The 27,497-nt window shown below is 43.7% G+C and overlaps 5 protein-coding genes across 6 annotated transcripts in view; 3 read left to right on the top strand and 2 right to left on the bottom strand.

Annotated features, from left to right (window-relative positions):
- LOC123757530 (uncharacterized) overlaps nt 1-27,497 on the top strand; it is a 61,666-nt gene that overhangs the window by 5,317 nt on the left and 28,852 nt on the right. The window lies entirely within an intron of this gene.
- LOC123757532 (uncharacterized) lies at nt 368-3,159 on the bottom strand. The gene is made up of 3 exons (XM_045741255.2): nt 3,088-3,159; nt 1,161-1,288; nt 368-736 (listed from the first exon to the last, which is right to left on the bottom strand). The coding sequence occupies exons 1-3, from the start codon at nt 3,097-3,099 to the stop codon at nt 568-570; spliced, it is 309 nt and encodes a 102-aa protein (XP_045597211.1). The 5' UTR covers nt 3,100-3,159; the 3' UTR covers nt 368-567.
- Nucleotides 6,789-8,771, bottom strand: LOC123757531 (uncharacterized). The gene is made up of 3 exons (XM_045741254.2): nt 8,693-8,771; nt 7,617-7,744; nt 6,789-7,144 (listed from the first exon to the last, which is right to left on the bottom strand). The coding sequence occupies exons 1-3, from the start codon at nt 8,702-8,704 to the stop codon at nt 6,976-6,978; spliced, it is 309 nt and encodes a 102-aa protein (XP_045597210.1). The 5' UTR covers nt 8,705-8,771; the 3' UTR covers nt 6,789-6,975.
- LOC138366224 (uncharacterized) lies at nt 10,873-21,783 on the top strand. Of its 2 annotated transcripts, XM_069327124.1 has the most exons (3): nt 10,873-11,862; nt 12,357-19,919; nt 20,414-21,783. In XM_069327124.1, exon 2 carries the CDS (start codon nt 13,427-13,429, stop codon nt 15,449-15,451), a length of 2,025 nt encoding a protein of 674 aa, XP_069183225.1. In that variant the 5' UTR covers nt 10,873-11,862; nt 12,357-13,426; the 3' UTR covers nt 15,452-19,919; nt 20,414-21,783. The 2 variants fall into 2 exon arrangements, with proteins under 2 accessions (XP_069183225.1, XP_069183226.1); XM_069327125.1 differs by having other exon boundaries at nt 10,873-19,919.
- On the top strand, nt 20,860-27,428 carry LOC138366326 (ribosome-binding protein 1-like). Its single transcript, XM_069327358.1, has 2 exons — nt 20,860-20,884; nt 26,725-27,428. Exons 1-2 carry the CDS (start codon nt 20,860-20,862, stop codon nt 27,426-27,428), a joined length of 729 nt encoding a protein of 242 aa, XP_069183459.1.

The following is a 27,497-nucleotide window of genomic DNA, read 5'->3' as shown; positions in this document are numbered from 1 at the left end:
CAGATGATAAAAAAAAAAAATTATTTAATAGTTTAATGATTCAAGAATTTTGTCAGTAATTAGCAGCATTGACACATCTCAGTAGTTGCTGACCATCAAACTGTTTACCCTTTTTTTCTTGTGGGCTGAAGCTTCATGTCTTCCACGGAGGTGATAGAGGGTCCTACCGTCCTAGAGGACGAGTGAGAGGGTCCTCTGTGATGAAGGAGGTCCACACACGGGTCTCGGTCTTCACTCGTCTGACGCCATTGCCTTCCATACCGCTCTCCTTCTCTCACTAAGAACCAGTAACATAATTCATATGTGTGTTCACAGTGTACATGTAAACCGGACACTAATATGTTGGGTGTTTACATAAAAATCCACATGATTCATAAATATTTATTATAATAAGAATTGTTCACACACAAACAAGACCTCAAGAATCTTAACGCTTCAGTGAGTCGGAGCAAGAGAGAAACATGAAGAACTGAGTAAAGAGCTTTGGAAAAAATAAAACGCCATTAGTTGTCGTCTTGTGTCGTTGACTAGCCAACGGTTCCAGCTATCGGCTGTCACTCTCAGTATCTATTTGTCGTCATCGTCGTCCTCGTCCTCGTCGCCGTCGAGGTCGCCCTGTTCGCCGTCAGCGAGGACGCCGTTGGCTGAGGGCACGGCGTTGGACTCGAGGACTCGGTAGCCCTTGTCGTCAGCGATGTACTTGACCACGAACTCGATTCCTTCGGGGCTCTCCCACCTGCGGCCACAACACATACATATAACAATTCACATATTTGTTTTAAGTTCGCTCTAAAGACTTCACTGTGAGCAGGTTTAAGTATTATCTTCCGTGTTGCTCAACGATATAATTTTAAGAATTACTTCTTGATAAGGAAAGTATAATACTGGGCCTGACAGATGCTTAGATGTTGTTAAGAATAAGGAGAACTAATAAGTTGCTTTGATCATCATGGAATACAGTAAGCATTATAATGATATGTTTTTTATGGGTGTGGTATGGTTGTATTATCTGGCTCCTGTGGTGTTGTTGGTGGCTCTTGTGTTGGTGATGGTTGTGGTGGTGGTGGCTGTTGTGTTGGTGACGGTGGTGGAGGCTGTTATGTTAGTTGTGGTGGAGGCTGCTGTGTTGGTGGAGACTGTTGTGGGTTGAGAAGACTTACTTGTACTCGCCGGTGACGGAGCGGCCGGCCTGGCCCTCCTGCTCGTGCTCAGCGTCCTCACCCTCGAAGTCCAAGATCTCGCTGGGTCGAGCAGCGGCCAGGGCGACCAGGCCCAGGGCGATCAGCAGCTGCAGGAGGAAGGAGACTGTTATTCCTGTTGCAGGGGGAGAACTGGTACTTTTTAGAGTTTGTGGGACATCTAATTGAATCTAGTGTTGAGTTTTAAGGCCAATCAACTTCTGGAAGGTCATTAAGGCCTATCAACCTCTAGAGGATTATTAAGGCCTATCAACCTCTGGAAGGTCATAATGGCCTATCAACCTCTTGAGGGTTATTAAGGTTATTTTTTGTACTTTTATCGAGTGTGTTTAAAAACAGAGTTGCAAGATTGCAATGAACTATCGTGAGAGATAATGTTATCAGTTTACGATTAATCTTTGCAACAGATATGTTGCCAAGAAGCGCATTTGCTAGCTAAAGATGGAAACAAAGTGACCAAATGGATCAGAGATATTAGGAATAATGTAACACGGGTTCGAGTTCCTCTCTCTACTTATCTACCTTCTACTCCCTCTACCCGTATTCTTACTTTTTATTCTCTACCAAGGGACTCCAAAACTTTTACCAAAGCCAACTCCACGCCACGTGGTCCTAAGACGATTGACCGACTTAGGATTCTACACCCAGTATGACGTGACCTAAGCTCTGAGCAAAACCCTAGAGTCGCCTCTACGCTGCCACCACCAGACCAGTAACACAAGAGCAATGATCGAGGTCTGGATCGATCACGCTAATTAATCAACCTAGGGGCTTGATCCCCACTATATACGATGACCTTGAGGGTGGAATAAATTACACGGTAATGATAATTCCGATTCGATGTTAGAATCGGCGCCCAATCCAACTCTGCCTCGTGTGGACCACGTGACCAGGACAAGTATACACATAACCAAATGGAAACAATAAAATGCAAATTAATAACAAATTTAATTTATTAAAAGAAAACTAAAACAAAATCTAAATATGTTCACTCCCTATCACTTTAACACTCCCTACTTGACCTGAGTGGCAAATGAGAAGACTATCCCTATAATTAACAATAGCAACTATACCTTGGGCGACCACAGCTCTAGATGTTGGGCTGGTCTTGGGGAGAGGTAAGATGGTTGGCCTCTTATCCCAGCTGCTCCCGTTTCCACCCTGATTTGTCCTCGTCTGGCCTAGCCCAGACTAGAACATTGTATCCTTCCGCCTAGTCAAAGTTTTACCAAGTTACTAGCCAGGTTTAAGTTATAACAATTAACCTCTGTTGTACTTAATTGATCCAGACTGGTTGAATTATTTTACTGAATTAAATTACAAACATCTAACGGCAGAGCTGTTCCCGATCCCCAAAATGGTTAATTGAACTTTGAGAAATACTAGACATGTCAACCCTGCTGACCTATGACCGCCGGTCACTCCGCCTTACAAGTTAGATCTGATTCGTGACGTCACTGATGGTGACTTAAACTCAATAATTAGAATACTCTTGATATTGTATCCAGTACTATTATACAATACAATTTTAATGCAAAATGAATAAAGGCTAATTTCTCTAAATTACTGAATACTATAGGATGATTCATTATACGCAGCTATGAACAAAGCGTCGGTTATTTCCACCGCGAATTCCCCTGGGGGTCAAGTCACCATGCGGGCTCAGCTTCCCATTCTCTTTTGTCGATAAACCACTCTGGATAATTCTTACAACAGCCTAGTCTGTTACAATAATGTTTCAATGCGAGGACTGCGAACAGCTGGAAGGTTAGGTTGCAAGCTGATTATAAGTTTAGAGGCGGAACCCAAGAACCGCAGCTCACCTCCCCCACCTCCCCCAGGGATTAGTACTTGTTTAAGGTACTAAGGGTACCATTAAGGTACTTACTAGAACCTTCATGGTGGGAGGAGAAAGACAGAGGACTTGGTAGTAGAAGTTCTGAAAGAACAATGTCTCGCTCTCTCTCTCTTGCTCCACTCTTATACCCTCCCGGTGCGGCATTGACCTTCGGTCCTATAGGCACATCGGAAGGTCAAAGGTTAAGGCCAGAACCATTGGTGAACCTCAGGGGATGAAGAACAACCTCGCTGTCATCTCTCCCCTTCACTCTGACCTCGCGAAGGTACTCGCAAATTGTTTTTTTATGAAATGAAATATATTCTTTTGGTGGCGTTGCCTCGCCCTGCCCGCCCCGCGCCCTGCCCGCCCCGCGCCCTGCCCTGCCCGCCCCGCGTCCTGCCCGCCCCGCGCCCTGCCCGCCCCGCCCGCCCCGCGCCCTGCCCGCCCCGCGTCCTGCCCGCCCCGCGCCCTGCCCGCCCCGCGTCCTGCCCGCCCCGCGCCCTGCCCGCCCCGCGCCCTGCCCGCCCCGCGTCCTGCCCTGCCCGCCCCGCGCCCTGCCCGCCCCGCGTCCTGCCCGCCCCGCGCCCTGCCCGCCCCGCGTCCTGCCCGCCCCGCGTCCTGCCCGCCCCGCGCCCTGCTCGCCCCGCGCCCCGCCCGCCCCGCGCCCTGCCCGCCTCACGCCCTGCCCGTGCCCTTCTCCCCGGTGCCAGACCTGCCTAATGTTAGCAAGCCCAGTCCGCCCCCTCCCCTCTCCTCAACCAGACCCGCGCAATAATGTTACCATGCCCCGGCCCACACGCTATCACTTTCTTGGCATTTAGTATTTTGGGTCGTTACTGCTACCCAGGAGACTATCTTAGTGTACCCTAGATAGTACCTGAGGTTCTTAGTGTACCTCGGAGACTACCTTAGGACCTTTGTGTACTCTGGAGGTCATACTGGTACCTTAGTGTATTCTGGATGTCATTCTGATCCTGTTAACAAGATCCTGTTAATGTCCGGTCCTGTTAACACAGTTCTGTTAACAGGTCGGAACGACTGAAACAGTCTTATGAACAGGCAGTGACAGTTGAAGCAGTCCTGTTAGGAGTGACAGTTGAAGCAGTCCTGTTAGCATGTCGTGACGTGCTATGAGATCAGTGGGGGGGGGGGGGAACAGTCTATACAGAAAGTTTAGTCCAATCATAAATTCTCTGGATGTCGTGAATATTTGAAAACGGTTGAAACAGGACACCAAAGACTACACAAAGATGGCTGCGGTCCAGACTCGGCCCCGTTCAGTTGGGGCGAAAAAATGTAGCAAATTCTACAGTAATAAGAAATGCTGTCCGCTGTGGCGCAGCGGTGCACTCACTCGCTCTGCGATTCGCTAGCGATTTGGCCTAGGTTCGTGTTTCCTGGGTTCGATGATTGACTTAGGTACGAATCCCTGTATTCCCTCTGTTGTGATTGGGTTACGTGGTTGGTAAGCGAGTGCCGGGTCGTGTTCCAGGGGAAAACTAGTGGGTATAAGACTTATTTATACCATGAGCTGTGGGGATGGGAAATTGCTTTCAGTCTGCTAACATGAGTCAGAAGTCGTCTAGCTGCTTCTGTCAGTCCTGTGAAGTTCACCTGTCCATCCTGTATAGTATTCTACCTTAGTTTACACGTAAAGAACTGCTAATCAGACCCTGAGGGAATTATCCACATTACTAAACTTGATAATTGATTTATTTGGAGCAATCAGCCGCTGGTAGATATGGTAATAAGGTAAGGTAATTATCAGGAGAAAGCACTAAGGCATTACGACTATTCAGCACTTGGAAGAGATAAGGGGATAAGTATTTAGGATAGGACGGAGGGAAGGAATAGCGTCCAACCACTTATTCGGATGGGGGATTGAACACCGACCTGCAAGAAGTGAGACTGTCGCCCTACCGTCCAATCCAAGTGATTGATCGCTTGACTTCAAGGAAAATAAAGTAGTTAATTAACTGTATAAATCTCTGGTGTGCCCTCACTTTGATAATTGTATGCAAGCACTGAGACCTCGTCTTGAGAAAGACGGAGCTGTTTTGGAGAAAGTTCAACACAGAGCAATAAAAATCATTTGAGAACTAAGTAGATTCTCACTAGTAACGGTTGAGGGCCACAGGACTAACACCACTACTAACCAGGCATCACAGGACGGAGCTCATTGAAACCTTTCAAAAAATACTAAACAATTTGATGGATGTTGATCAAAAAACTTCCTGAAAGATCAGATGTAACACAAGAAGCAACTGTTGCAAGCTCAACAAGCCACAATGTAGGACTGAAAATAGTAAATGTTTTTTCACCCACGGGGTTATAAACTCATGGAACCGCCTACCCGCCGATGCCGTAAATGCCAAAACTGCTGAATATGAAAATCCAGCTCGATAAAATTGTCAGGACAAATAGGAGGGAACTTTGACAAGCCGCTCTTGTCTGTTGTTGTTTTTAGAGTCAGCTACTCGGAACATAATAGCAACATAATAGCTGAAAGTAACAGCAAAGTTAGAGTGGAAGAACAGTAGAGGATGACACGATAGAGGACGTTGCTGCTGGATGTGATCAAGGCGGCCTCGCAAACCCAAACTCCTAATTAACTAATAATGGAGGACTACAACCACGAGATACTAGACTGGGTAAATCATGACAATTTCTTGATTTGGCGCCGGACGCCTTTCTCACACAGCATGTGACGGAGCCCACTTGAGGTAACGACATTATACATCTTGTGCTAACATCAGAAGAGGACATGATCGAATATATGTAGGTAGGAGGGGGAAGGGCTCACTCCGTCGTGTGATCACAACATTCTATGATGAATTACAAGTACAGAAACCGATGGTAAGGTCCATGATGATGACTTTCTTGATTACCATCGAGCTGACTATCAAGGAATGAGAGAAGACACCTCCACGAGGGAGCTAATAGGTCATCATGGCATGTAAGCATCATCAAAAGATTTAAAAAAAAAAAAAAGTCATCACTGAATTTGTTCAAATATATGTGCCAATAAGAAGAAAGAAAAGAAAGGGAATAGATGGATGACACAGGTAGTAAAAATCATCAAATTTGCAGATGACACTAAGATTTATGCACGAAGAAATCACATTAACCTCGTGTATCAGTGAGAAAAATCAGGAGCATTGAGGAGGATTTGAACTTGGGAGTACCCAGAGCATAGGTTCGAAGGCTGCTCATGGCTTGGTAAAGTAGGTATTGAAAATTATGTTGAGGCCTTACAAATAGTCGGAAGATGTGGCAAATGCTTTTTAATATCCGTAAATGCAAAACCTTGCATGTGGGGTATGACAACCCACGTCACGACTTGACCCGTCCTCCTAAGGTTCCCAAACGTCAAGAAACTGTCATACTAAAGTGTCCCCTTATCCTAACCTACCAGAGGACCCAAAACAGAAAACGGGACAGAGTGTGTCAATTTTGCGAGCCGCTGCTGTTTTCTAGTACGACGATTTTTGGCCTTAGTCAACGGGACGTGACGGCTGAAACAGTCTAATAACGGGACGTGACGGGTAAAACAGTCCAATAACGGGACGTGACGGCTGAAACAGTCCAATAACGGGACGTGACGGCTGAAACAAAGTCTAGCCAAAGTCTATCAAGGTGATACGGACTGTTCAGAGTCATCAACGGATTGGTGTTAATCAAAAAAATAAAGAGTACCATAAACTGAACACGCAATACAGAGGTCAAAATATATATAAAAAAATCAGAGATTACATAATAAATAATTTATTTACAAAGCAGTAAATAATAATAATGTACAGTGTGTATTTTGGAAAGCCAGCAAGCAAGGTAATATTTTTTTTTCCTGTAGCGGGTTGAAAGATTATAATTTTGTTTTCCAATCATTTGTTTCCATTGATTGGCGCGACTCATTATCGTCTTTACGTTCTCGACTGTCTATTTGTCATCGTCGTCCTCGTCGTCCTCGTCGCCCTCGAGGTCGGCCTGTTCGCCGTCAGCGAGGACGCCGTTGGCTGAGGGCACGGCGTTGGACTCGAGGACTCGGTAGCCCTTGTCGTCAGCGATGTACTTGACCACGAACTCGATTCCTTCGGGGCTCTCCCACCTGCGGCCACAACATAAGGGAAGGGAATTAGGAGGCGAAGGACAGAAACGCTAAGCTGATATGATTATGTAGAATTTGGATGGGATATGGGGACAAGGAGCTGGGATATGAGGACAAGGAGCTGGGATATGAGGACAAGGAGCTGGGATATGAGGACAAGGAGCTGGGATATGAGGACAAGGAGCTGGGATATGAGGACAAGGAGCTGGGACATATGGACAAGGAGCTTAGATATGAAGAACAAGGAGCTGGGATATGAAGAACAAGGAGCTGGGATATGAAGAACAAGGAACTAGGATATGAAGAACAAGTAGCTGAGATATGAGAACAAGGAGCTAGGATATGAGAAAAAGGAACTGAGATATTGATTTAACTGCAGAAAAGCAATTACCATAAATACATGAAATATATCAGTACTTCGTAAGAAAGGCCTTGAGGAACACCCATTCATTTTGTTGGAGGGATAACTTACTTGTACTCGCCGGTGACGGAGTGTCCGGCGGCGCCCTCCTGCTCGTGCTCAGCGTCGTCACCCTCGAAGTCAAAGATCTGGTTGGGTCGAGCGGCGGCCAGGGCGACCAGGCCCAGGGCGATCAGCAGCTGCAGGAGGAGAGGGAGAGAGAGAGAACGTTACACATTTTGCACGAGGAAACCGCTGTAGTAGTCGAAGGGAACTGTCGAAGTGTGGGTGATGGTGTCGAAGTGTGGGTGATGGTGTCGAGGTGTTGGTGATGGTGTCGAAGTGTGGGTGATGGTGTCGAGGTGTTGGTGATGGTGTCGAGGTGTTGGTGATGGTGTCGAGGTGTTGGTGAAGCTGGTAAAGGTGTTTGTGGGAGAATGGAATTTCACGACTGTTTTAAGCTATGCAAATGAGCGTATAAAAAAAGTAGAACGTGGAATCTCCGGGAATGCACAATCATCAGTGCACAATCATCAATGCACAATCTTCAGTGCACAATCATCAGTGCACTGTCCTGAGTACTGTGCAAGCCAAGGGCATTGCAAGGGCCGTTGCAATACCCAGTCCCCGATTAATTAGAGCAGATTATAGAAGTCATCAGTAAAAATTCAGCATTCCACGCCGTCTTAACTAATTTCAGATTTTGGCCTCAGTAGCTTGTGTAAATAATAATTGTGCTATTGATTCGAGCAAGTTATGGCTGTGTGTGCATTGATGTTTTGCGTGCATTTAATGTGTGTTGCGTGCATTTAATGTGTGTTGCGTGTTATCTCGAGTGTTCTATTGGATCTCCACTGTGTGTCTCTTTCATACAGCAAGTGTCGATTGCAGACACTGTCAGTGTGTTCAGTGAGTGTTCAGTTAATTCACATTGGTCGGTGCAAGTGAGTGGAAACTCTGTATCTGTTCACACCAGAGCAGTGGGACGATCCCTGTTGCGTCGCCACTCTCACAATTAACGTAGAGTCAAGTTCCCTGTCTATTAGTAAGTCTATTAAGTCAACCTATTATTGATAACGTAGACTCTGAAGGAGTTGAAGTGATGGTGAAGGGACACTGTCCCAGGAGCCTGAGGATGGTCAACTCACCATAGCCTTCATGGTGAGGGGATGTGAGGTTCAGAGTGTGTCTGGAGGAGTTGTGAGTGACGCTAGACGCCTCATCGCGGGTTTATACCATCTGCTGCAGGAGGCTGACCTTCACCTGGGGCGGCCAGGGCGGGGCGGAGCCATGGTACACACACCTGTGTATGTGGCCCTCCCCTCCTCCCCTCCATGTGGCCCTCCCCTCCTCCCCTCCATGTGGCCCTCCCCTCCTCCCCTCCATGTGGCCCTCCCCTCCTCCCTTCATTATTGCCCTTCTTCCTTCCCTCCTCCCCCTCCTTCCCTCCTCCCCCTCCTTCCCTCCTCCCCCTCCTTCCCTCCTCCCTCTCCTTATTGCCCTGCCTTATTTCCCACCTTGTGTCCTTCCGTTCTGCCTCTTACGTCTCCTCATACCCCTACCCTAATGATCCCCTCCCCCTGCCCCATGCCCCTACTCTCCCCTCACCTGCCAGCGATCAACAAGCCAGGGACCACGCCCTCCAATGTGGTCCTGACCCAATTTCTACTAAAAGTTCCCTTTCTTTCTTTATTGCACTTCTGATACTTCCCTCCCACTCGCTTTAACCCATTTATCCTTTCCTTTCTATTTCCTGTTCTTTAGCCCCTTCAGCTCCTTTCATTCTAACTTTTGAATGATAAGTTTTGGCTCTTTCTCCTTTTCTTAATCATTCCTATGTCTTGCTTCTCTCTTTCTCTCTCTCTCTCTACCTTGACATTATTTTTTGTGGGGCTGCATGGAAGGTTGTAGAGTAACGACCCATGGCGCCACCTTCACTGTGTGTGTGGGGGTTGACGCTATCTACACTGTGTGTGTGGGCGTCGACGCCATCTACACTGTGTGTGGGCGTCGACGCCATCTACACTGTGTGTGTGGGGGTTGACGCTATCTACACTGTGTGTGTGGGGGTTGACGCTATCTACACTGTGTGTGTGGGGGTTGACGCTATCTACACTGTGTGTGTGGGGGTTGACGCTATCTACACTGTGTGTGGGGGGGTCGACGCTATCTACACTGTGTGTGTGGGCGTCGACGCCATCTACACTGTGTGTGGGCGTCGACGCCATCTACACTCTGTGTGTGGGCGTCGACGCCATCTACACTGTGTGTGTGGGCGTCGACGCCATCTACACTGTGTGTGTGGGCGTCGACGCCACCTACACTGTGTGTGTGGACGTCGACGCCATCTCTGATGATTAGGCTAAGTTTACCCTTATCCCCATAGGAAACAAAGGCGTTGTTGGGTCGACGACGAGGGCGGCCCTGTGTGGTCTTATTGAGTCTCTGTCGGCGATACGTCAGGCGCAGAGATACACATACAGGGGGCGCAGAGATACACATACAGAGGGAAACTACAAAAGAGAAATCTACAGGACAAGGGACCAAATGGGAGAACAGTCCTAAAACAGTTTCCATCATACTTGTGGTCTTCTATAGCTGGCCTATATGCCATGAACCTGATACAGATATGACCATGACAGTTGAGAAGAGCTGCTTGGGGTACTTTATTCTCCTTTAACTTGAATTGTAATAAAAAAAAAAAAACTAGGGTACTTCCAGAATTCTGGAAAAGGGTAATTTCAGTTCCAGGGACGGAATGTTTTAAATGATTTTCTGGTGTTATAAGCTCTGTATCAGGTGGAGACGTCCCTGCCAGGTGACATCCCGCGGTCCCTGAACACTGCGGCCGTTGTCCCACTTCACACGGGAGACAGTAAAGCTCTGACATCACACGGGAGGCAGTAAAGCTCTGACATCACACGGGAGGCAGTAAAGCTCTGACATCACACGGGAGGCAGTAAAGCTCTGACATCACACGGGAGGCAGTAAAGCTCTGACATCACACGGGAGGCAGTAAAGCTCTGACATCACACGGGAGGCAGTAAAGCTCTGACATCACACGGGAGGCAGTAAAGCTCTGACATCACACGGGAGGCAGTAAAGCTCTGACATCACACGGGAGGCAGTAAAGCTCTGACATCACACGGGAGGCAGTAAAGCTCTGACATCACACGGGAGGCAGTAAAGCTCTGACATCACACGGGAGGCAGTAAAGCTCTGACATCACACGGGAGGCAGTAAAGCACTAACATCACCCAACAAACCGATCGCATTGACATCATAATTCATTATGGTTTTTGGGAGTGTTAAAACTGTGGGAAATTTTTACCCACCATATCTAATAATCATCTAAGAAATGTATAATTTCTATATCATATCTATATCATATCAAAATCATATCTAAATCGTATCAAAATCATATTTGAATCATGAAAAATTCATTATATAGCTTGATCCTGGATGACAATGGCACCATGAACACGTACTCAACAGGGGCCCTTTTGATGCCTACGTGACTTTGTACATGATCTCTCAAGGATCCAGAAGCTTCTAGAAGGACTTCTTAATTAAAAAACTATTGGAACATTGATTCAACATCCGGTAGGATTAAAAATCGAATCCTTAATAAGATTCAGTGGTACTTTCAAATACTACTTATAATCTTTAAATCTTATATCTAATTATATTATAATCACATCTTATCTTAATCATAAGTCTAGACTGTAAAAATAATCAATCAATATTCATTGAAGGCTACCGTGCTCAGAGAGCATGGCAGGGCGATGGGGCGAGTGAAGCGCCCACCAACAAGCCCAGCGGGACTCCGCGTTTGTTTACAAATGAGTGAACAAGTGACTGATCCTTAGCGAACATTACCAGCTCAAGGACACCTTATCTAATATTTTTTATCACCAGTGAATACTCTCTAGAACTGGGGGAGTACCTGGACAATATCTACAAGGAAAATCATAGAACATTCATAAAATAAGAGTGTATAGTGGAGATCACGGTGACACGGTTTCCTCCACCTTCATTCTTTATCTTTATCATATCATTCTTCTGCAACGCAGTTAAAGAAAAATCCAAGTAGCAACGCTACCAGATCATCATACAGCAACGCTGTAGCAAAATATCGTGCCTAAACTCGACAAGAGAGTTAATCAGTCTGGCAAACTTGTCAGACAGGCACCCCGACTGGCAGAGAAGTATATTGAAGGTTATTTGGTGTATGATTGGCCAATTGTATGCTTGTGTAGCTTTAATATCCTATAAATCTGTCTGTTGGTTAAAAAGCGAGGCTAAGCCTCACATATCGGTACGTTTATTAAAATTGTAGTGTAGCTGTGAATCTTATCCAAGCACTGAACCTCATGAGTGTCCATTCTGTCAGAAAAGAATTCAGCCTCAATAAGTAAAAACCTCACAAGTGTCCACAGTCTTGGAAGAGATTCAGTCAAGCTAACTGTATAAAGTGAATATGTCTGCATATATATTTGAATATATAAATTAAGTTATCAATTGCTTGCTTAGTTATTTATAAGTTATCATATAAGTTCATTTAATTGAATATAATTTCTAGTACTAAGTTAATAGTATTAAGACTCCATTTAAGGTCATTTATTTATACTTTTACAATTAATTTGTTGTTTATAGTATAAGAACATATTGGCTGTTAAGTTATGGTACTAGGTTAGACTATGTATGTTTAAATCTCTGATTTAAACAGAGCCAGTGTTCAGTCAGATAACTGAATTTATCAAATCTTATCCTTGTATAAAATACAAGCTGATGTGAGATCCCTGTCTACAGGTGGATTGGAACTTCTATCAACATAGTCATTCACCCCACCTGTCCCTTACAGCCCACAGTCTGTCATTAAGAAAAGAGGATCTAGGATTTACAACCCTAGCTAGAGATTTTAGTTGAATTAATTTGCAGACAGTAAATTTTTAATTTAATTCAGTACAAGTCCCTGGTAGTCTCCTCTTATATCAATCCCAGCAGGTTTTTCCCACATTAATGGTCCTTCGAACCTAGATAATAATGGTCCTTTGTACCTAGATATTTATGATCATTCGTTTACCGAATATTTCAGTGCCAAATAAATAAGAAACTTCTTGATTTTGCATTGGAATAATTCTTACATATTCTAGCCTAACCTAGCTATCAGCCAATATTTATCATAGCTATATATCTAAGTAAACATATTGTTTGCAGTGGCTTAAGCCACCATATCCATTAACTAGTAAGCATTCATAGTATTCATAGCATACTAATATTGTTTTGTGTTAAGAAACCACAGTACTTAATTATATCAGTGTCACAGACACAACTGCATCTTAATCATAAATACCATTACCTACCTCACTTGTGGTAACATTACATATATATTTAAGTGTATTATCTAGCATTATCTCTAATCTACTGATTTTCAGAGCTGCTCATTACATAATATTCTTTAAAAAAGTGTTATCATCACTGTAAGAGCATTCATTACAATCTAACCATAATATACTGTACATACCCTATAACAGGTAAAACCAGTAGGCATTCTACTGTATTTTATCTAGCAACTATTATGGTAACAGATTTTGTAATAACTTTGCAAAAATAGTGCCATTTACTATTTTTAAAAAATTATTACAAGATTTACCAACTTGGTGCATTCGTGCATTCGGGTCACAAATCAAATTATTACAGTACTTTTGATAATTGAACACCTGCTACAACCAGATTCCAAGGAGGAAATGAAGGACGATCTTTGGAATCATTACCTAAGTAGACAGGAAAGCTCATTTATCAAAATACATTAACATCATACATATTTATCAGAAAAAAGAGAAAAATCTCGGAATCTCCAAAACTCGGAAAAGGTCAAAATGGCTGACAGTATTCCACCAGCAGCTGAAACAGGAAATAGGAGGACACTTAATGGTCTGCAAAATCACCTAACTCAACTGATTGACAAATGTCAAAAGTTGGCTAGACAACCATCTCCTGATTTAATAATTCTGAATACCAGAGTAAAAGCAGCTGTGGATAAGTATGAACAAATCAAACGCCATGCAGAGATTTATCTAACAGAAATGGCTAATGCAGATTTAACCGGAAGGGAACTTCAGGAAATTGTCGTTGAAATGACAATGTATGAAGATAAAATCCAAGATCAACTTGATCCTTTAATCAAACAAATATCTCAAGCAGGAACCCAATCCAATGTGAGCTCATCCACTCAACAGAGCAATGCAACTATCACACATATAGCCGCAGAGCTCCCAAAGGTACAATTACCATATTTTGAGGGCAAGGATGAAGACGATTGGGATACCTTCTGGAGACACTTTGATTCTATAATAAACTCCAAGCCCTCTCTCAAAAAGGCGACAAAGTTTCAATATTTGCAAGGCCAGTTACGGGGAGAGGCAAGGCAGGTCATTGCTAATTTGTCATTAACAGATGATGATTACGACCATGCCTTACAGTTGTTACAAGATAACTACAGTGATAAGGAGACTGCAATTGCACGTCTCTCGTACAAATTATTGGATTTACCCTCTCCAAATAAAAGTTATGAGTCACTACAATCATTTCGATTGTCTATAGAATCAATCATCAAAGCCCTCAGTACAAAAGTACCTGTAGGTGATGCAGAGTGGCTTATAAAGTTAATCATTCAAAGGAAACTTCCAAATGAGGTCATAGACAGCCTATGCACTCATTATAACACCAACATCTTATCACAAAGCCAAATCATTGATGGACTTCGAGCTTACGTACAAAGATTACGAAGCCGAGGAAAACTTAGATCTCAAGAAAAAATCCCCAAAGGTGAATCCACGGACAAAAGCAAAAATGTCCAGAATGGCAGTCAAAAATCAAGACAACAAAACTCCTCTTCTGCAAAGTGGAAACAGAATAATGTTGGCTCTTATGCTATATCCCCCACAGTTAACAGAACTGTAGGAAACCAAGCTCCTAAGACAGATAAGACAAAAGGAGCTACAAGTGCCCCAAAATGTTTATTCTGTCAAGAAGCACATACCATTTATCAATGCACAGTTTATGAAGGCCGTGCCAGTCGAATCGATCGACTGAAATCTCTGAACAGGTGCATCCGTTGTCTACGGAAGCACGATACAAGTGAGTGTATCACTCAATTGCAGAACTGCCAATATTGTCATAAAAGTGTACATCACACAGCACTCTGTGGTGATATTAACACTCAATCCAGATCACAAACTTCCAATAATCAACCTGCATCTCAGGCAAAGCCCAAAGATGATAATACCACAACAGCCGTACAATTCTGTACAGTAATGAGCAATGTCAACGACTTGGATACAGAAATTGTTACAGCAGCCATATTGCCTACTGCACAGCTAGAACTATGCAATCAAGGAATTTGTATTCCAACTAGAGGCTTTTTTGATCAAGGGTCACAGAAAACCTTTATCAGTAAAAAGATGGCAGAAGATTTACAACTTAAATCTTCAAAGCAAGTATCTACATCTATATCAGGGTTTTTTACTAATTCTGGTCGTAGAACCTTTCCAGTAGTAAAACTCAATGTCTGTCTAGGTACATCCCAAAGGACAGTAGAAGCCATAGTAGTTGATAAAATTCCTACTGAAATGGAAGTGACTGGTCTGACAGCCACAATTAAATTCCTAAAAGAAAAAGGAATCCAATTAGCAGATCCTCTACTTGATTCTGACTACATAGGGGATATCGGAATCCTGATTGGAGCTGACTACTATCATCGATTCATTCTGGGATCAGAAGAATCTATGGGTATGAATATACTCAAATCAGCAGGAGGCATATTGATGACAGGACCTATACTAGATCTTGAACCTTCAACTCCTGAAAAATCACATCATACAGAAACTGTAATAGTGGCATGACTAGGCAAAGAACAGTCACCACTTAAAATCCCCCACATGATTGATGATGGATTAGAATCTGTACCTCAATTGTGGGAACTTGATGCCATAGGAATAATTCCTGAACAACCAAGTCCTGATGATGTCTGTGCATATAATCAATACTTAGAAACTGTTCAGTACTATGATGGACAGTACTGGGTAAGGCTACCATGGAAAATCAACCATAAAACCTTACCTACCAATTATCACATGGCTTATAGTCAATTTAAATCTCAACTAGCAAAGCTAAGAAAAAGGCCTGAGCATTTAAAACTCTATCATGAGATTATTGCTCAACAATTAAAGAATAAATTCATCGAAGTCGTGAAACATGACAATACGCAAACAGGCCATTTTTTACCACACATGGCTGTAAAGAGAGAATCAAAAACAACTCCTTTACGGATAGTTTTTAATTGTAGCTCTAAATCTGGACCCCAAGGAACCAGTCTAAATGATTGTTTGCAAACAGGTCCAAGTCTAACTCAGAAATTGTATGACATACTGTTGAAGTTTAGACTTAACAAATATGCGTATTCAGCAGATATAAGTAAGGCCTTTCTAAGAGTTGGCTTGCAGGAAGAAGATAGAGACTTCACTAAGTTTCTATGGGTAGAGAACCCAGAAGATGTCAATAGTCCTGTAGTGACTTTCAGATTCTCTTCAGTTCTTTTCGGCGCGACAAGCAGTCCATTTCTGTTGCAAGCAACTCTAGATACTCATCTGAAGAAATCATCAAGTCCCTGTAAGACTGAAATCAGTCAAAATCTATATGTAGATAATTTTCAAGGGACAGTTAACAGTACTACTGAACTGTTACAATTATATCAAGAGGCTAACAAGGAGCTACAAGGTGCAAACATGCCACTACAATCTTGGGCCTCTAATAATGCAACATTGAATAATCAAATAGCAAGGGATTACCCTGAATATCACGTACCAGAATCACAAAAGGTGTTAGGTATGGATTGGGATTTAATCTCGGACACAATATCGATCAAATCCGTGCCAGTAAATTACAACATCACTACAAAAAGGGATTTGCTTTCACAAGTTAGCAAAGTATTCGACCCACTTGGTCTACTAAATCCTTTGACTATCAAGTGGCGTTTATTAGTGCAAGAAGCATGGAAAGCTAAGGTTGGTTGGGATGATCCACTACCAATCCAGTTACAAAAAGCTTGGATGGAAGTGGCTCAAGAACAAACTTTAGTTGAAAAGATAATCTTTCCGAGACACATAGTCGAGGAAAATGAAGAAGTATCACTACATGTATTCGCAGACTCGTCAGCCAAAGCTTTTGGAGCTTGTGCTTACTTAGTGACTTCTAATCAATCATATCTTATCACCTCTAAGGCCAGAGTCGCTCCATTAAAAAAGAGGACTTTGCCTCAGATGGAACTAACAGCACTGCTAACTGGTACACGCTTAGCTGTGCATATCAAACAAGTCTTGTCTACCATGAACATCAAGGATGTCATCATATGGTCTGACAATGAAGCTGTCTTACAATGGGTACGAAACGACAACTGTCCAACTCCATATGTAAAAAATCGCGTCTCGGAAATTTAAGAAATTTCCGCAGGCTTTCAATTGTTGCATGTACCAACAAAGGATAATCCAGCTGATCTCTTATCAAGAGGTATGACATTTAAACAGTTTGCAAAGGCAGATATTTGGTTTCATGGGCCTCGATGGTTAGTGAATGGTAGTTGGCCTGAACAAAAGCCACACGTCATTACGACACAAACCATAACTACCACCAGGCAGCGAGCTCAAATATCAGTCTTGGATTGTACTCGTTACTCCTCGCTCATCAAATTAATCAATGTAACACAGAACGTGTTTCATTATCTCAGGAAAAAAGGTATAAAATACACTTTTCCTGATGCACTTATCTATTGGGTAAGACAAGCCCAGAGAGAAACTTATGGGAATAACTATGAAAATCTTCCTCATAAGTTAAAACACAATCTCGGTCTGTGGATAGACCAAGAAAATCACAACATTCTGCGTTGTGGAGGGAGACTTAAACACGCAGATATCAATCTAGATACCGTGCATCCATGGCTTTTACCAAAAAATCATTGGATCACAAGGTTGATTGTGTTGCATACACATCAACAAATCATCAAACATGGAGGAGTGTTAGACACACTCACACAAATCAGACAGCAGTACTGGATTCCTCAGGGAAGACAGTCAGTCAAATCAATCTTGAAGAATTGCATGATATGCCGAAGGTACGATGCAAGAACTTGCTCTTATCCAGGGCCACCACCCCTACCAAAGGAACGAGTGGTCCATCTACAACCTTTCGAAACGACAGGAGTAGATTATACAGGAGCAATATATCTAACAGGGACTGCAGATAAGCAACCTATCAAGGCATACATCTGTCTGTTCACCTGTGCTACCACCAGGGCAGTACATCTAGAGGTAACACCCGATATGACTGCTCAATCATTTATTCAAGCTTTCCGCAGATTCGCAGCACGCCGATCATGCCCTAAGCTGATGATTTCAGATAACGGAGCAAACTTGGTAGCTGGAGAAGCATGTCTACGGGAAATCTGTTCCCATCCTGCAGTTACTTCCACACTGGAACAGCGTCATTGCAGATGGAAATTTATCCCTCCGAGAGCCCCATGGCACGGAGGATTTTATGAACGGTTAATAGGAACTGTAAAAAGATCCTTGAGAAAATCTCTACACCGTCAGAAAATCAATCTTCAAGAACTCCAGACAGTAATCACGGAAATAGAATCAAGGGTGAATAACCGGCCGTTGACTTACTTGTCTGAGGATCCTACTCAACATGAGCCGTTAAGTCCTGCCCACCTAATGTATGGAAGACTTCTGACTCCAGTACCATCTCTAGTGGATGATGAGATCAGAGATCCCTCATATGTGGGTCAGAGCGAGTTGGTTCAGGGGTATAAACATCTGTCCAGCATAATCCAAAAATGGAATGATGTTTGGACAAAAGAATATCTTACATCTCTACGAGAACATCACTATGGGGCCAATGTCCCACATAATATAGCTAATCTCCAACCTGGCGATATTGTCTTGGTAGACAGTGATGGCCCTAGGGCTGACTGGCCATTAGGTAAAGTTGTCTCAGTCCATCCGGATAGTCAGGGGATTTTGAGAATAGTCAAAATCCTGTCTAAAGGAACAACTTCCCTGAAGACATTGGACAAACTCATCCACATGGAATCAGTGAGCCAGCTGCAGTTAGATCCTGAGAGACCTCAAGACACTCTAACTCCACAAGACCCACAGACTCCTAACAGACACAATCGTCCACAACGGACAGCAGCACAAAAGTGCAAGCAAAATTTGCACTTGTATTATCAATCCAATGGAGAGTAAATAAATACATATGGTTACTATTGTCCTAAGTATTGGACTCTGTGCCAGTTCTCTCCCTCTGGAAGATGTGGGAAATTTTTACCCACCATATCTAATAATCATCTAAGAAATGTATAATTTCTATATCATATCTATATCATATCAAAATCATATCTAAATCGTATCAAAATCATATTTGAATCATGAAAAATTCATTATATAGCTTGATCCTGGATGACAATGGCACCATGAACACGTACTCAACAGGGGCCCTTTTGATGCCTACGTGACTTTGTACATGATCTCTCAAGGATCCAGAAGCTTCTAGAAGGACTTCTTAATTAAAAAACTATTGGAACATTGATTCAACATCCGGTAGGATTAAAAATCGAATCCTTAATAAGATTCAGTGGTACTTTCAAATACTACTTATAATCTTTAAATCTTATATCTAATTATATTATAATCACATCTTATCTTAATCATAAGTCTAGACTGTAAAAATAATCAATCAATATTCATTGAAGGCTACCGTGCTCAGAGAGCATGGCAGGGCGATGGGGCGAGTGAAGCGCCCACCAACAAGCCCAGCGGGACTCCGCGTTTGTTTACAAATGAGTGAACAAGTGACTGATCCTTAGCGAACATTACCAGCTCAAGGACACCTTATCTAATATTTTTTATCACCAGTGAATACTCTCTAGAACTGGGGGAGTACCTGGACAATATCTACAAGGAAAATCATAGAACATTCATAAAATAAGAGTGTATAGTGGAGATCACGGTGACACGGTTTCCTCCACCTTCATTCTTTATCTTTATCATATCATTCTTCTGCAACGCAGTTAAAGAAAAATCCAAGTAGCAACGCTACCAGATCATCATACAGCAACGCTGTAGCAAAATATCGTGCCTAAACTCGACAAGAGAGTTAATCAGTCTGGCAAACTTGTCAGACAGGCACCCCGACTGGCAGAGAAGTATATTGAAGGTTATTTGGTGTATGATTGGCCAATTGTATGCTTGTGTAGCTTTAATATCCTATAAATCTGTCTGTTGGTTAAAAAGCGAGGCTAAGCCTCACATATCGGTACGTTTATTAAAATTGTAGTGTAGCTGTGAATCTTATCCAAGCACTGAACCTCATGAGTGTCCATTCTGTCAGAAAAGAATTCAGCCTCAATAAGTAAAAACCTCACAAGTGTCCACAGTCTTGGAAGAGATTCAGTCAAGCTAACTGTATAAAGTGAATATGTCTGCATATATATTTGAATATATAAATTAAGTTATCAATTGCTTGCTTAGTTATTTATAAGTTATCATATAAGTTCATTTAATTGAATATAATTTCTAGTACTAAGTTAATAGTATTAAGACTCCATTTAAGGTCATTTATTTATACTTTTACAATTAATTTGTTGTTTATAGTATAAGAACATATTGGCTGTTAAGTTATGGTACTAGGTTAGACTATGTATGTTTAAATCTCTGATTTAAACAGAGCCAGTGTTCAGTCAGATAACTGAATTTATCAAATCTTATCCTTGTATAAAATACAAGCTGATGTGAGATCCCTGTCTACAGGTGGATTGGAACTTCTATCAACATAGTCATTCACCCCACCTGTCCCTTACAGCCCACAGTCTGTCATTAAGAAAAGAGGATCTAGGATTTACAACCCTAGCTAGAGATTTTAGTTGAATTAATTTGCAGACAGTAAATTTTTAATTTAATTCAGTACAAGTCCCTGGTAGTCTCCTCTTATATCAATCCCAGCAGGTTTTTCCCACAAAAACGCCCAGTTGTTAGTTACATGGAAAAGAACGATTTAAACAATTGTTATGAACCTCGATCACCTCTTAAGATGAATTAGTTCCTAATATGAGAGTTATTCCTCGTTCGGGCATACTTTTAGCTGATGCTGGTGGTATAGTAGAGTTTACAGGGTAAACTAGAGTTTGACTAGAGAAGGGGGAGGCCTAGTTTAAGTCATTGTGTGGCATAGAGCAACATCTTGACTTAAAAGAAAGATGGCGAGGAGACGGTTTGGAGGAGGTGAGAGAGATGGACGATGTTACCATTAGCCAACGAGAGAGAGAGAGAGAGAGGCAGGACCTTGATGTGGCAGGACCTTGATGTGGCAGGACCTTGATGTGGCAGGAGCTGGGAGTCGTGGATTGGTAGCAACATCACCTGTGTGGCGAGCGTGTCCTCTCAAGGAGAAGACACGCTGTTCGTCGCCCTTCAAGATTTTAGGTGAAAGTTCTATACTGACATTGACGAGAACAGGCCGAGGAATAGTGGTAAGAAGGAGCCGTAGAGAAGAAGGGAGCAGTAGTGGTGTCAACCTCTATTCGTGTACCCTGGAACAGTGTTCTGGAGCCAAGAAGGGTGAAGGGGTCTGGTAGTATCGTAGAGCCTGCAAGAGGTTGCGGTGTTGGTGCAACAAGTGGACAAAGTGTGAGGGTACCAGGACTTACCTGGGTAAGGGGGACCTGCTGCCTGGGTAACAGCTTCTCCTCCGAATCAACCTACCCTGGCTTTGCGCCTTGGTGAGGCCACTCCAGACCGACACCCAGAGCGCAACTCCATAGTCTCCTGAGACTGATGGATGCCTACTGCTATTACCAGGACATGAGTGCCGGTGTTGATCCCACCCACACACACACACACACACACACACACACACACACACACACACACACAAGTCAGGAAAGAGAATCGGAGACGGCCAAAGGACTGGAAGATGGTCAAAGAGGGAGAGCAGACCCCCTGGCGCCATTTTAATTTTGCAGACGACACGTCGCCGCCCTCACGGTGAGAGAACTGTGTGTACGAACCGGGAGGCGGGATCAGTAGACGACAAGCCAGACGAGATGCGACAAGGGATGCTGTGAGCGTCACCGGTCAACAAGAACCATCCTCATTAGTGAATAAAATCACCCCAATATCCATCATGATTATTTTTATTTAGTTGTCTGAGCTAATCCTGCATTTTTATTATGAATGGAGGTGAAATATTTTATTGTTTTTCACTGCTGTACACATTATTGGAGATTATCACATCTGCAGCCAGCCACATTAAGCAAGAGTGTGGAGAAGAAATCTTGGTGATCTGAGGAGTAACTGGTCGGCACAAGACATCAAGAGTTGTTTTTTTTTTTTGAGATATACAAGAGTTGTTACATTCTTGTACAGCCACTAGTACGCGTAGCGTTTCGGGCAAGTCCTTAATCCTATGGTCCCTGGAATACGATCCCCTGCCGCGAAGAATCGTTTTTTCATCCAAGTACACATTTTACTGTTGCGTTAAACAGAGGCTACAGTTAAGGAATTGCGCCCAGTAAATCCTCCCCGGCCAGGATACGAACCCATGACATAGTGCTCGCGGAACGCCAGGCGAGTGTCTTACCACTACACCACGGAGACTGTCAAGTTGACGGTGTCAAGACAGTGGACTATTTACCTGGGTTGTGTTTATCTTTCACGTTATTGTACTAAGGGCATATTATACTGTGTTGTCAAGTTGAAAGATATTTTATCACGGTTAAATTTGATAATGTAATTCTACCAGCTTGTGGTGAATGCCACAGGAGAGACTCTCTGGATGTTTCTTATAATGTGTCACTAGAATATAACTCTCCGCAGCTTTACGTACATGCTTGTATTGCTAAGTGATTATAACAAACAAGTACACATTTTTACAGAGCAGGAGACTACCCTGACTTTTGAGGAAGTAAGTAATTACTTGAGGAAGCGCATAGCCAACCCAGTCCTCCTAATACAACGTCGCATGTTGACGTATACTTTATCTAAGACCAAAAAATCGTCGTACTAGAAATTGGTAGCGGCTCACGAAATTGACACATTGTCCCGTTTTCTGTTTTGGGTCCTCTGGTAGGTTAGGATAAGGACACTTTAATGCGATAGTTTCTTGACGTTGGGAAACCTTTTGTTTTTATATCATTCTTCTAATTGTTCGCTGAATATCAGTCATTTTATTCCTAGAATGTAAGTTTGATTTAGGCTGTAATACACCTGTTAAGTCCAGCTAGCTTTGAGATAACTTGTATCAGTTGTTACAGATTAGGTATCTGAGTCTATAATGATATGCTGTGATTGTGACTATATTATGTAATTAATGTACTGTAATTTATATGTAAACTCTATGTAAACATTCAACCATTTATAAATTAATTTAAGTTCTTTGATATGATTTAGTGTCCAGTTTATCAACAATTAACATTCTCGGAGACTTCACTGCTGCCTCAAGTAATGATCTACACCCAGAACTTGTGAACAATATTCACTCGGTCACCTTCACTCACTCAGTCACCTTCACTCACTCAGTCACCTTCACTCAGTCACCTTCACTCAGTCACCTTCACTCAGTCACCTTCACTCACTCAGTCACCTTCACTCACTCAGTCACCTTCACTCACTCAGTCACCTTCACTCAGTCACCTTCACTCACTCAGTCACCTTCACTCGTCGTGTGTCATCCTTCATGGCTCATTATGTGCAGCACAACTACTCAGCTCTATATATTAAAGCTGTTATGTTGATTTGTTGCTATTATGCAACAAAACAACTCGCTGGTTCAAGCTTTTTTGATGCAGGAATCCAGTGTTTTTGTAGAATTTCTGCCTTTGTTCCTGTTAGTTTTAATCTTTTGTATGTGTGGTGGTGATAGCACTAGAGCCTGGACGGCTAGGACGATTTTGTTGACAATTTTACCATTTACGTCCCTAAATATATGTTAATTATTAGTGATTTTGACAATAAAGGCAGGGAAGTTCTAATAAGGCATTTGTGAGGGATATTAGAACGATATGAGGACAAGGACCTGGGATATGAGGACAAGGACCTGGGGTATGAGGACAAGGACCTGGGGTATGAGGACAAGGACCTGGGGTATGAGGACAAGGACCTGGGGTATGAGGACAAGGACCTGGGGTATGAGGACAAGGACCTGGGATATGAGGACAAGGACCTGGGATATGAGGACAAGGACCTGGGATATGAGGACAAGGACCTGGGATATGAGGACAAGGACCTGGGATATGAGGACAAGGACCTGGGATATGAGGACAAGGACCTGGGATATGAGGACAAGGACCTGGGATATGAGGACAAGGACCTGGGATATGAGGACAAGGACCTGGGATATGAGGACAAAGATCTGGTATATGAGGACGGAGTGAATGTACTGTGCCCAGCCCATTGAACCACCGGGTATCGATGACCCAAGGGTGTGGGTACAGGTGACGCCGACGGAGGGCGGGCGAGCGGGGCGCCTGGGTAGATCTGCGGAGAGTCACGTATCAGGAGTTAGGCACGACCAGCGGGCCAGCACACCACTCTGGCCTTCTGCAGGTTTCAGATACGCCTGCGTCTGCCTTCAAGGGCCTCTTCAGGGTGTAAAATCACGTCCTAATCTCGAAGGAAAAGACTAGGAGGAGGAGGAGAGGATAGCGAGACATGGGACGAGGAGAAGAATGAGGAAAGGGAGGAGACAGGAATATGTAGGACGATCCCCAAAACATAGATTCCCGCCTAAATAACAAGGTTTTGCTGGTGAGGAAAGGTAAGATGGAAGAGTGGTGTTGTAGAAGAGTCTATCATATCGCTGGTGTTGACCTGTGGGCCGAGAGCTGGCTGGTGTTGACCTGTGGGCCGAGAGCTCGCTGGTGTTGACCTGTGGGCCGAGAGCTGGCTGGTGTTGACCTGTGGGCCGAGAGCTCGCTGGTGTTGACCTGTTGGCCGAGAGCAGGCTGGTGTTGACCTGTTGGCCGAGAGCTGGCTGGTGTTGACCTGTGGGCCGAGAGCTGGCTGGTGTTGACCTGTGGGCCGAGAGCTGGCTGGTGTTGACCTGTGGGCCGAGAGGGCTGCTGGCGTGTGTGTGTGTTCGGGCTGTGTGGTGCGGTGTCCTTGCCACTCATGCGTGAGCCAATGAAGAGCGAGGATATGTTAACCCACCTTTTTATTGGCTGAAGTGTGATCAGGAAAGCGACCTTGGAGCAAGGGCGTGACAAATGTCTATGTCAAGAAGATGAGTGTGTGTGTGTGCTCACCTAGTTGTGCTTGCGGGGGTTGAGCTTTGGCTCTTTGGTCTCGCCATCTTTGATGTGTGTCTGTGTACTCACCTATTTGTGCCTGCAGGCTCGAGCCTGCAAATATTTCCTGGCCGGGGAGCAGTGTATAACAGTGTAGTACGTGATGGTTAATCAATGGTTGACCACAGACCACTGTAGTGCTATGATAACAGGCCTATTCTGACGTCAAGTTGCTGAGGTGCATTTTGATGGCACTTGTAAAGTATTTAGTAAATTAAACTGCCATTTTTGACTTGGGGTGAATGGCAACTGTCGACTTCCTTTGTCAAAAGTTTACATACTTTCACAGTACTATGATGTTATGTTAAATTATTTTTTATATTTATACATACTGAGTGTTAATTTATTAAGATGTGTTATAAACGACTTATAGCTTTTATCCACATATGTATCCACCTCCATATCCCTCCTCTCTATCTCTCTATCTCTTCCTCCTATCCCCCTCCATCCACCCCACGGTATATATTTGTTTACATGGAGAGGTAGAGGAAGAGAAGACTAGTGACTCCTATGAGCAGGCTGAGAGCTTGCCCTTCCCGTAGCTCAGGTTAAGCCTTAATACAAGTCTTCCCTGGAACACGATCCGTCAATCGGTTACCAACCTGGTCCCCAATTACTGCTGGGTGAACAGGGGCGAAAAGTTGAGAAGACTGACATCTAATCACGCCTTCCTGGGCAGGACTCGAACCCACACCATATTCCTGGCGTGGTGTAGAGTGTTTTCCCACTGCGCCACGGAGGACTGTTGATCCCATCCCCACCCCCTTCAATCACCCCCTCCCCCCCTCCCTCCTCCCATCTCCCATAGGCCTGCAGATCCCCATCCATTCACCCCATCTTACGTCACCCCCCCCCCCCCATCGCCTCACCAGACTGTTCGGGACAAGGTTAAGAAAGTCACTTGCGCGCCGATTCACTTTTGCTTGTCTCTATAACCTTCTGTGTGGGGGGTTGATGGGGGGTGTCTGCCCCCCACCAACCCCCACCACTGCTATGGTCACCATAGACATCACTACCACTGTTGTCTCCACCACAACAACCACAAGTCACAACCATTTTTACCACCACATCCATCACCACTACCACCACTATCACTACCACTCACCACAGCCGCCATGGTCCAGGGCGTGGCAGGGACCCTACCACAGGTCAACCTACTGAATGGTCTCCTTTTACCTAAGCTAAAAACATCCCTAGCAAGGCCGGGCGGGGAAAAACTGGTTCTTCAGGACACTTGATGATGGAAGATAAAAGTCCCTAGCAGCAGGGGAGGTCATAGCGGGGGAACTCTGGCGGGGAGATATTGGTGGGGGGAATCAGGGAGATATTGGTGGGGAAATCGAGATTAACAACCAGTAATCTACCTGATAATTTTGTGGGGAAAATTCCTGAAATCGTTAATTCACAAAAGTTACTCGTCTCAATCTCAACAACACAGTTTCACAAATGATTCAGATGGTTACACTAAGGACCGCTCATGTTGAGACGAATTGGCTAGTTACTCATGTTGAAGTAGTTACTAGAGGAGAGGTTGACGACATTCTGCACCTTGACTTAGCAAAGCTTCTTTATAATATATACAAACAATTTAGATTCAGGATTGAGATGCAATATTTGCAGATTTTTAGAAGATTCGAAAGTTGGGTGGAGGAAAATAGGGAAAATTAGTGAGTTAGGTTAGGTTAGAGAAGGTAAAGTTATAGAAGGTCAGGTTATAGAAGGTCAAGTTATAGAGGGTCAGGTTATAGAAGGTAAAGTTATAGAGGGGTCAGGTTATAGAAGGTAAAGTTATAGAAGGTCAAGTTATAGAGGGTCAGGTTATAGAAGGTAAGGTTATAGAAGGTAAAGTTATAGAGGGTCAGGTTATAGAAGGTCAGGTTATAGAGGGTCAGGTTATAGAAGGTCAAGTTATAGAAGGTCAAGTTATAGAGGGTCAGGTTATAGAAGGTCAAGTTATAGAAGGTCAAGTTATAGAAGGTCAAGTTATAGAAGGTCAAGTTATAGAAGGTCAAGTTATAGAAGGTCAAGTTATAGAAGGTCAAGTTATAGAAGGTCAAGTTATAGAAGGTCAAGTTATAGAAGGTCAAGTTATAGAAGGTCAAGTTATAGAGGGTCAAGTTATAGAGGGTCAAGTTATAGAGGGTCGGGTTAGAGAAGGTCGGGTTAGAGAAGGTCGGGTTAGAGAAGGTCGGGTTAGAGAAGGTCAGGTTAGAGAAGGTCGGGTTAGAGAAGGTCGGGTTAGAGAAGGTCAGGTTAGAGAAGGTCAGGTTAGAGAAGGTCGGGTTAGAGAAGGTCGGGTTAGAGAAGGTCGGGTTAGAGAAGGTCGGGTTAGAGAAGGTCGGGTTAGAGAAGGTCGGGTTAGAGAAGGTCAGGTTAGAGAAGGTCAGGTTAGAGAAGGTCAGGTTATAGAAGGTCGGGTTAGAGAAGGTCGGGTTAGAGAAGGTCGGGTTAGAGAAGGTCGGGTTAGAGAAGGTCAGGGTTAGAGAAGGTCAGGGTTAGAGAAGGTCAGGTTAGAGAAGGTCGGGTTAAGGTAAATTACTCTAGATAGACTT

Source organism: Procambarus clarkii, chromosome 19 (assembly GCF_040958095.1).
Source record: "Procambarus clarkii isolate CNS0578487 chromosome 19, FALCON_Pclarkii_2.0, whole genome shotgun sequence".
NCBI lineage: Eukaryota > Metazoa > Arthropoda > Malacostraca > Decapoda > Cambaridae > Procambarus > Procambarus clarkii.
This window is presented reverse-complemented; position numbering and strand designations above follow the sequence as displayed.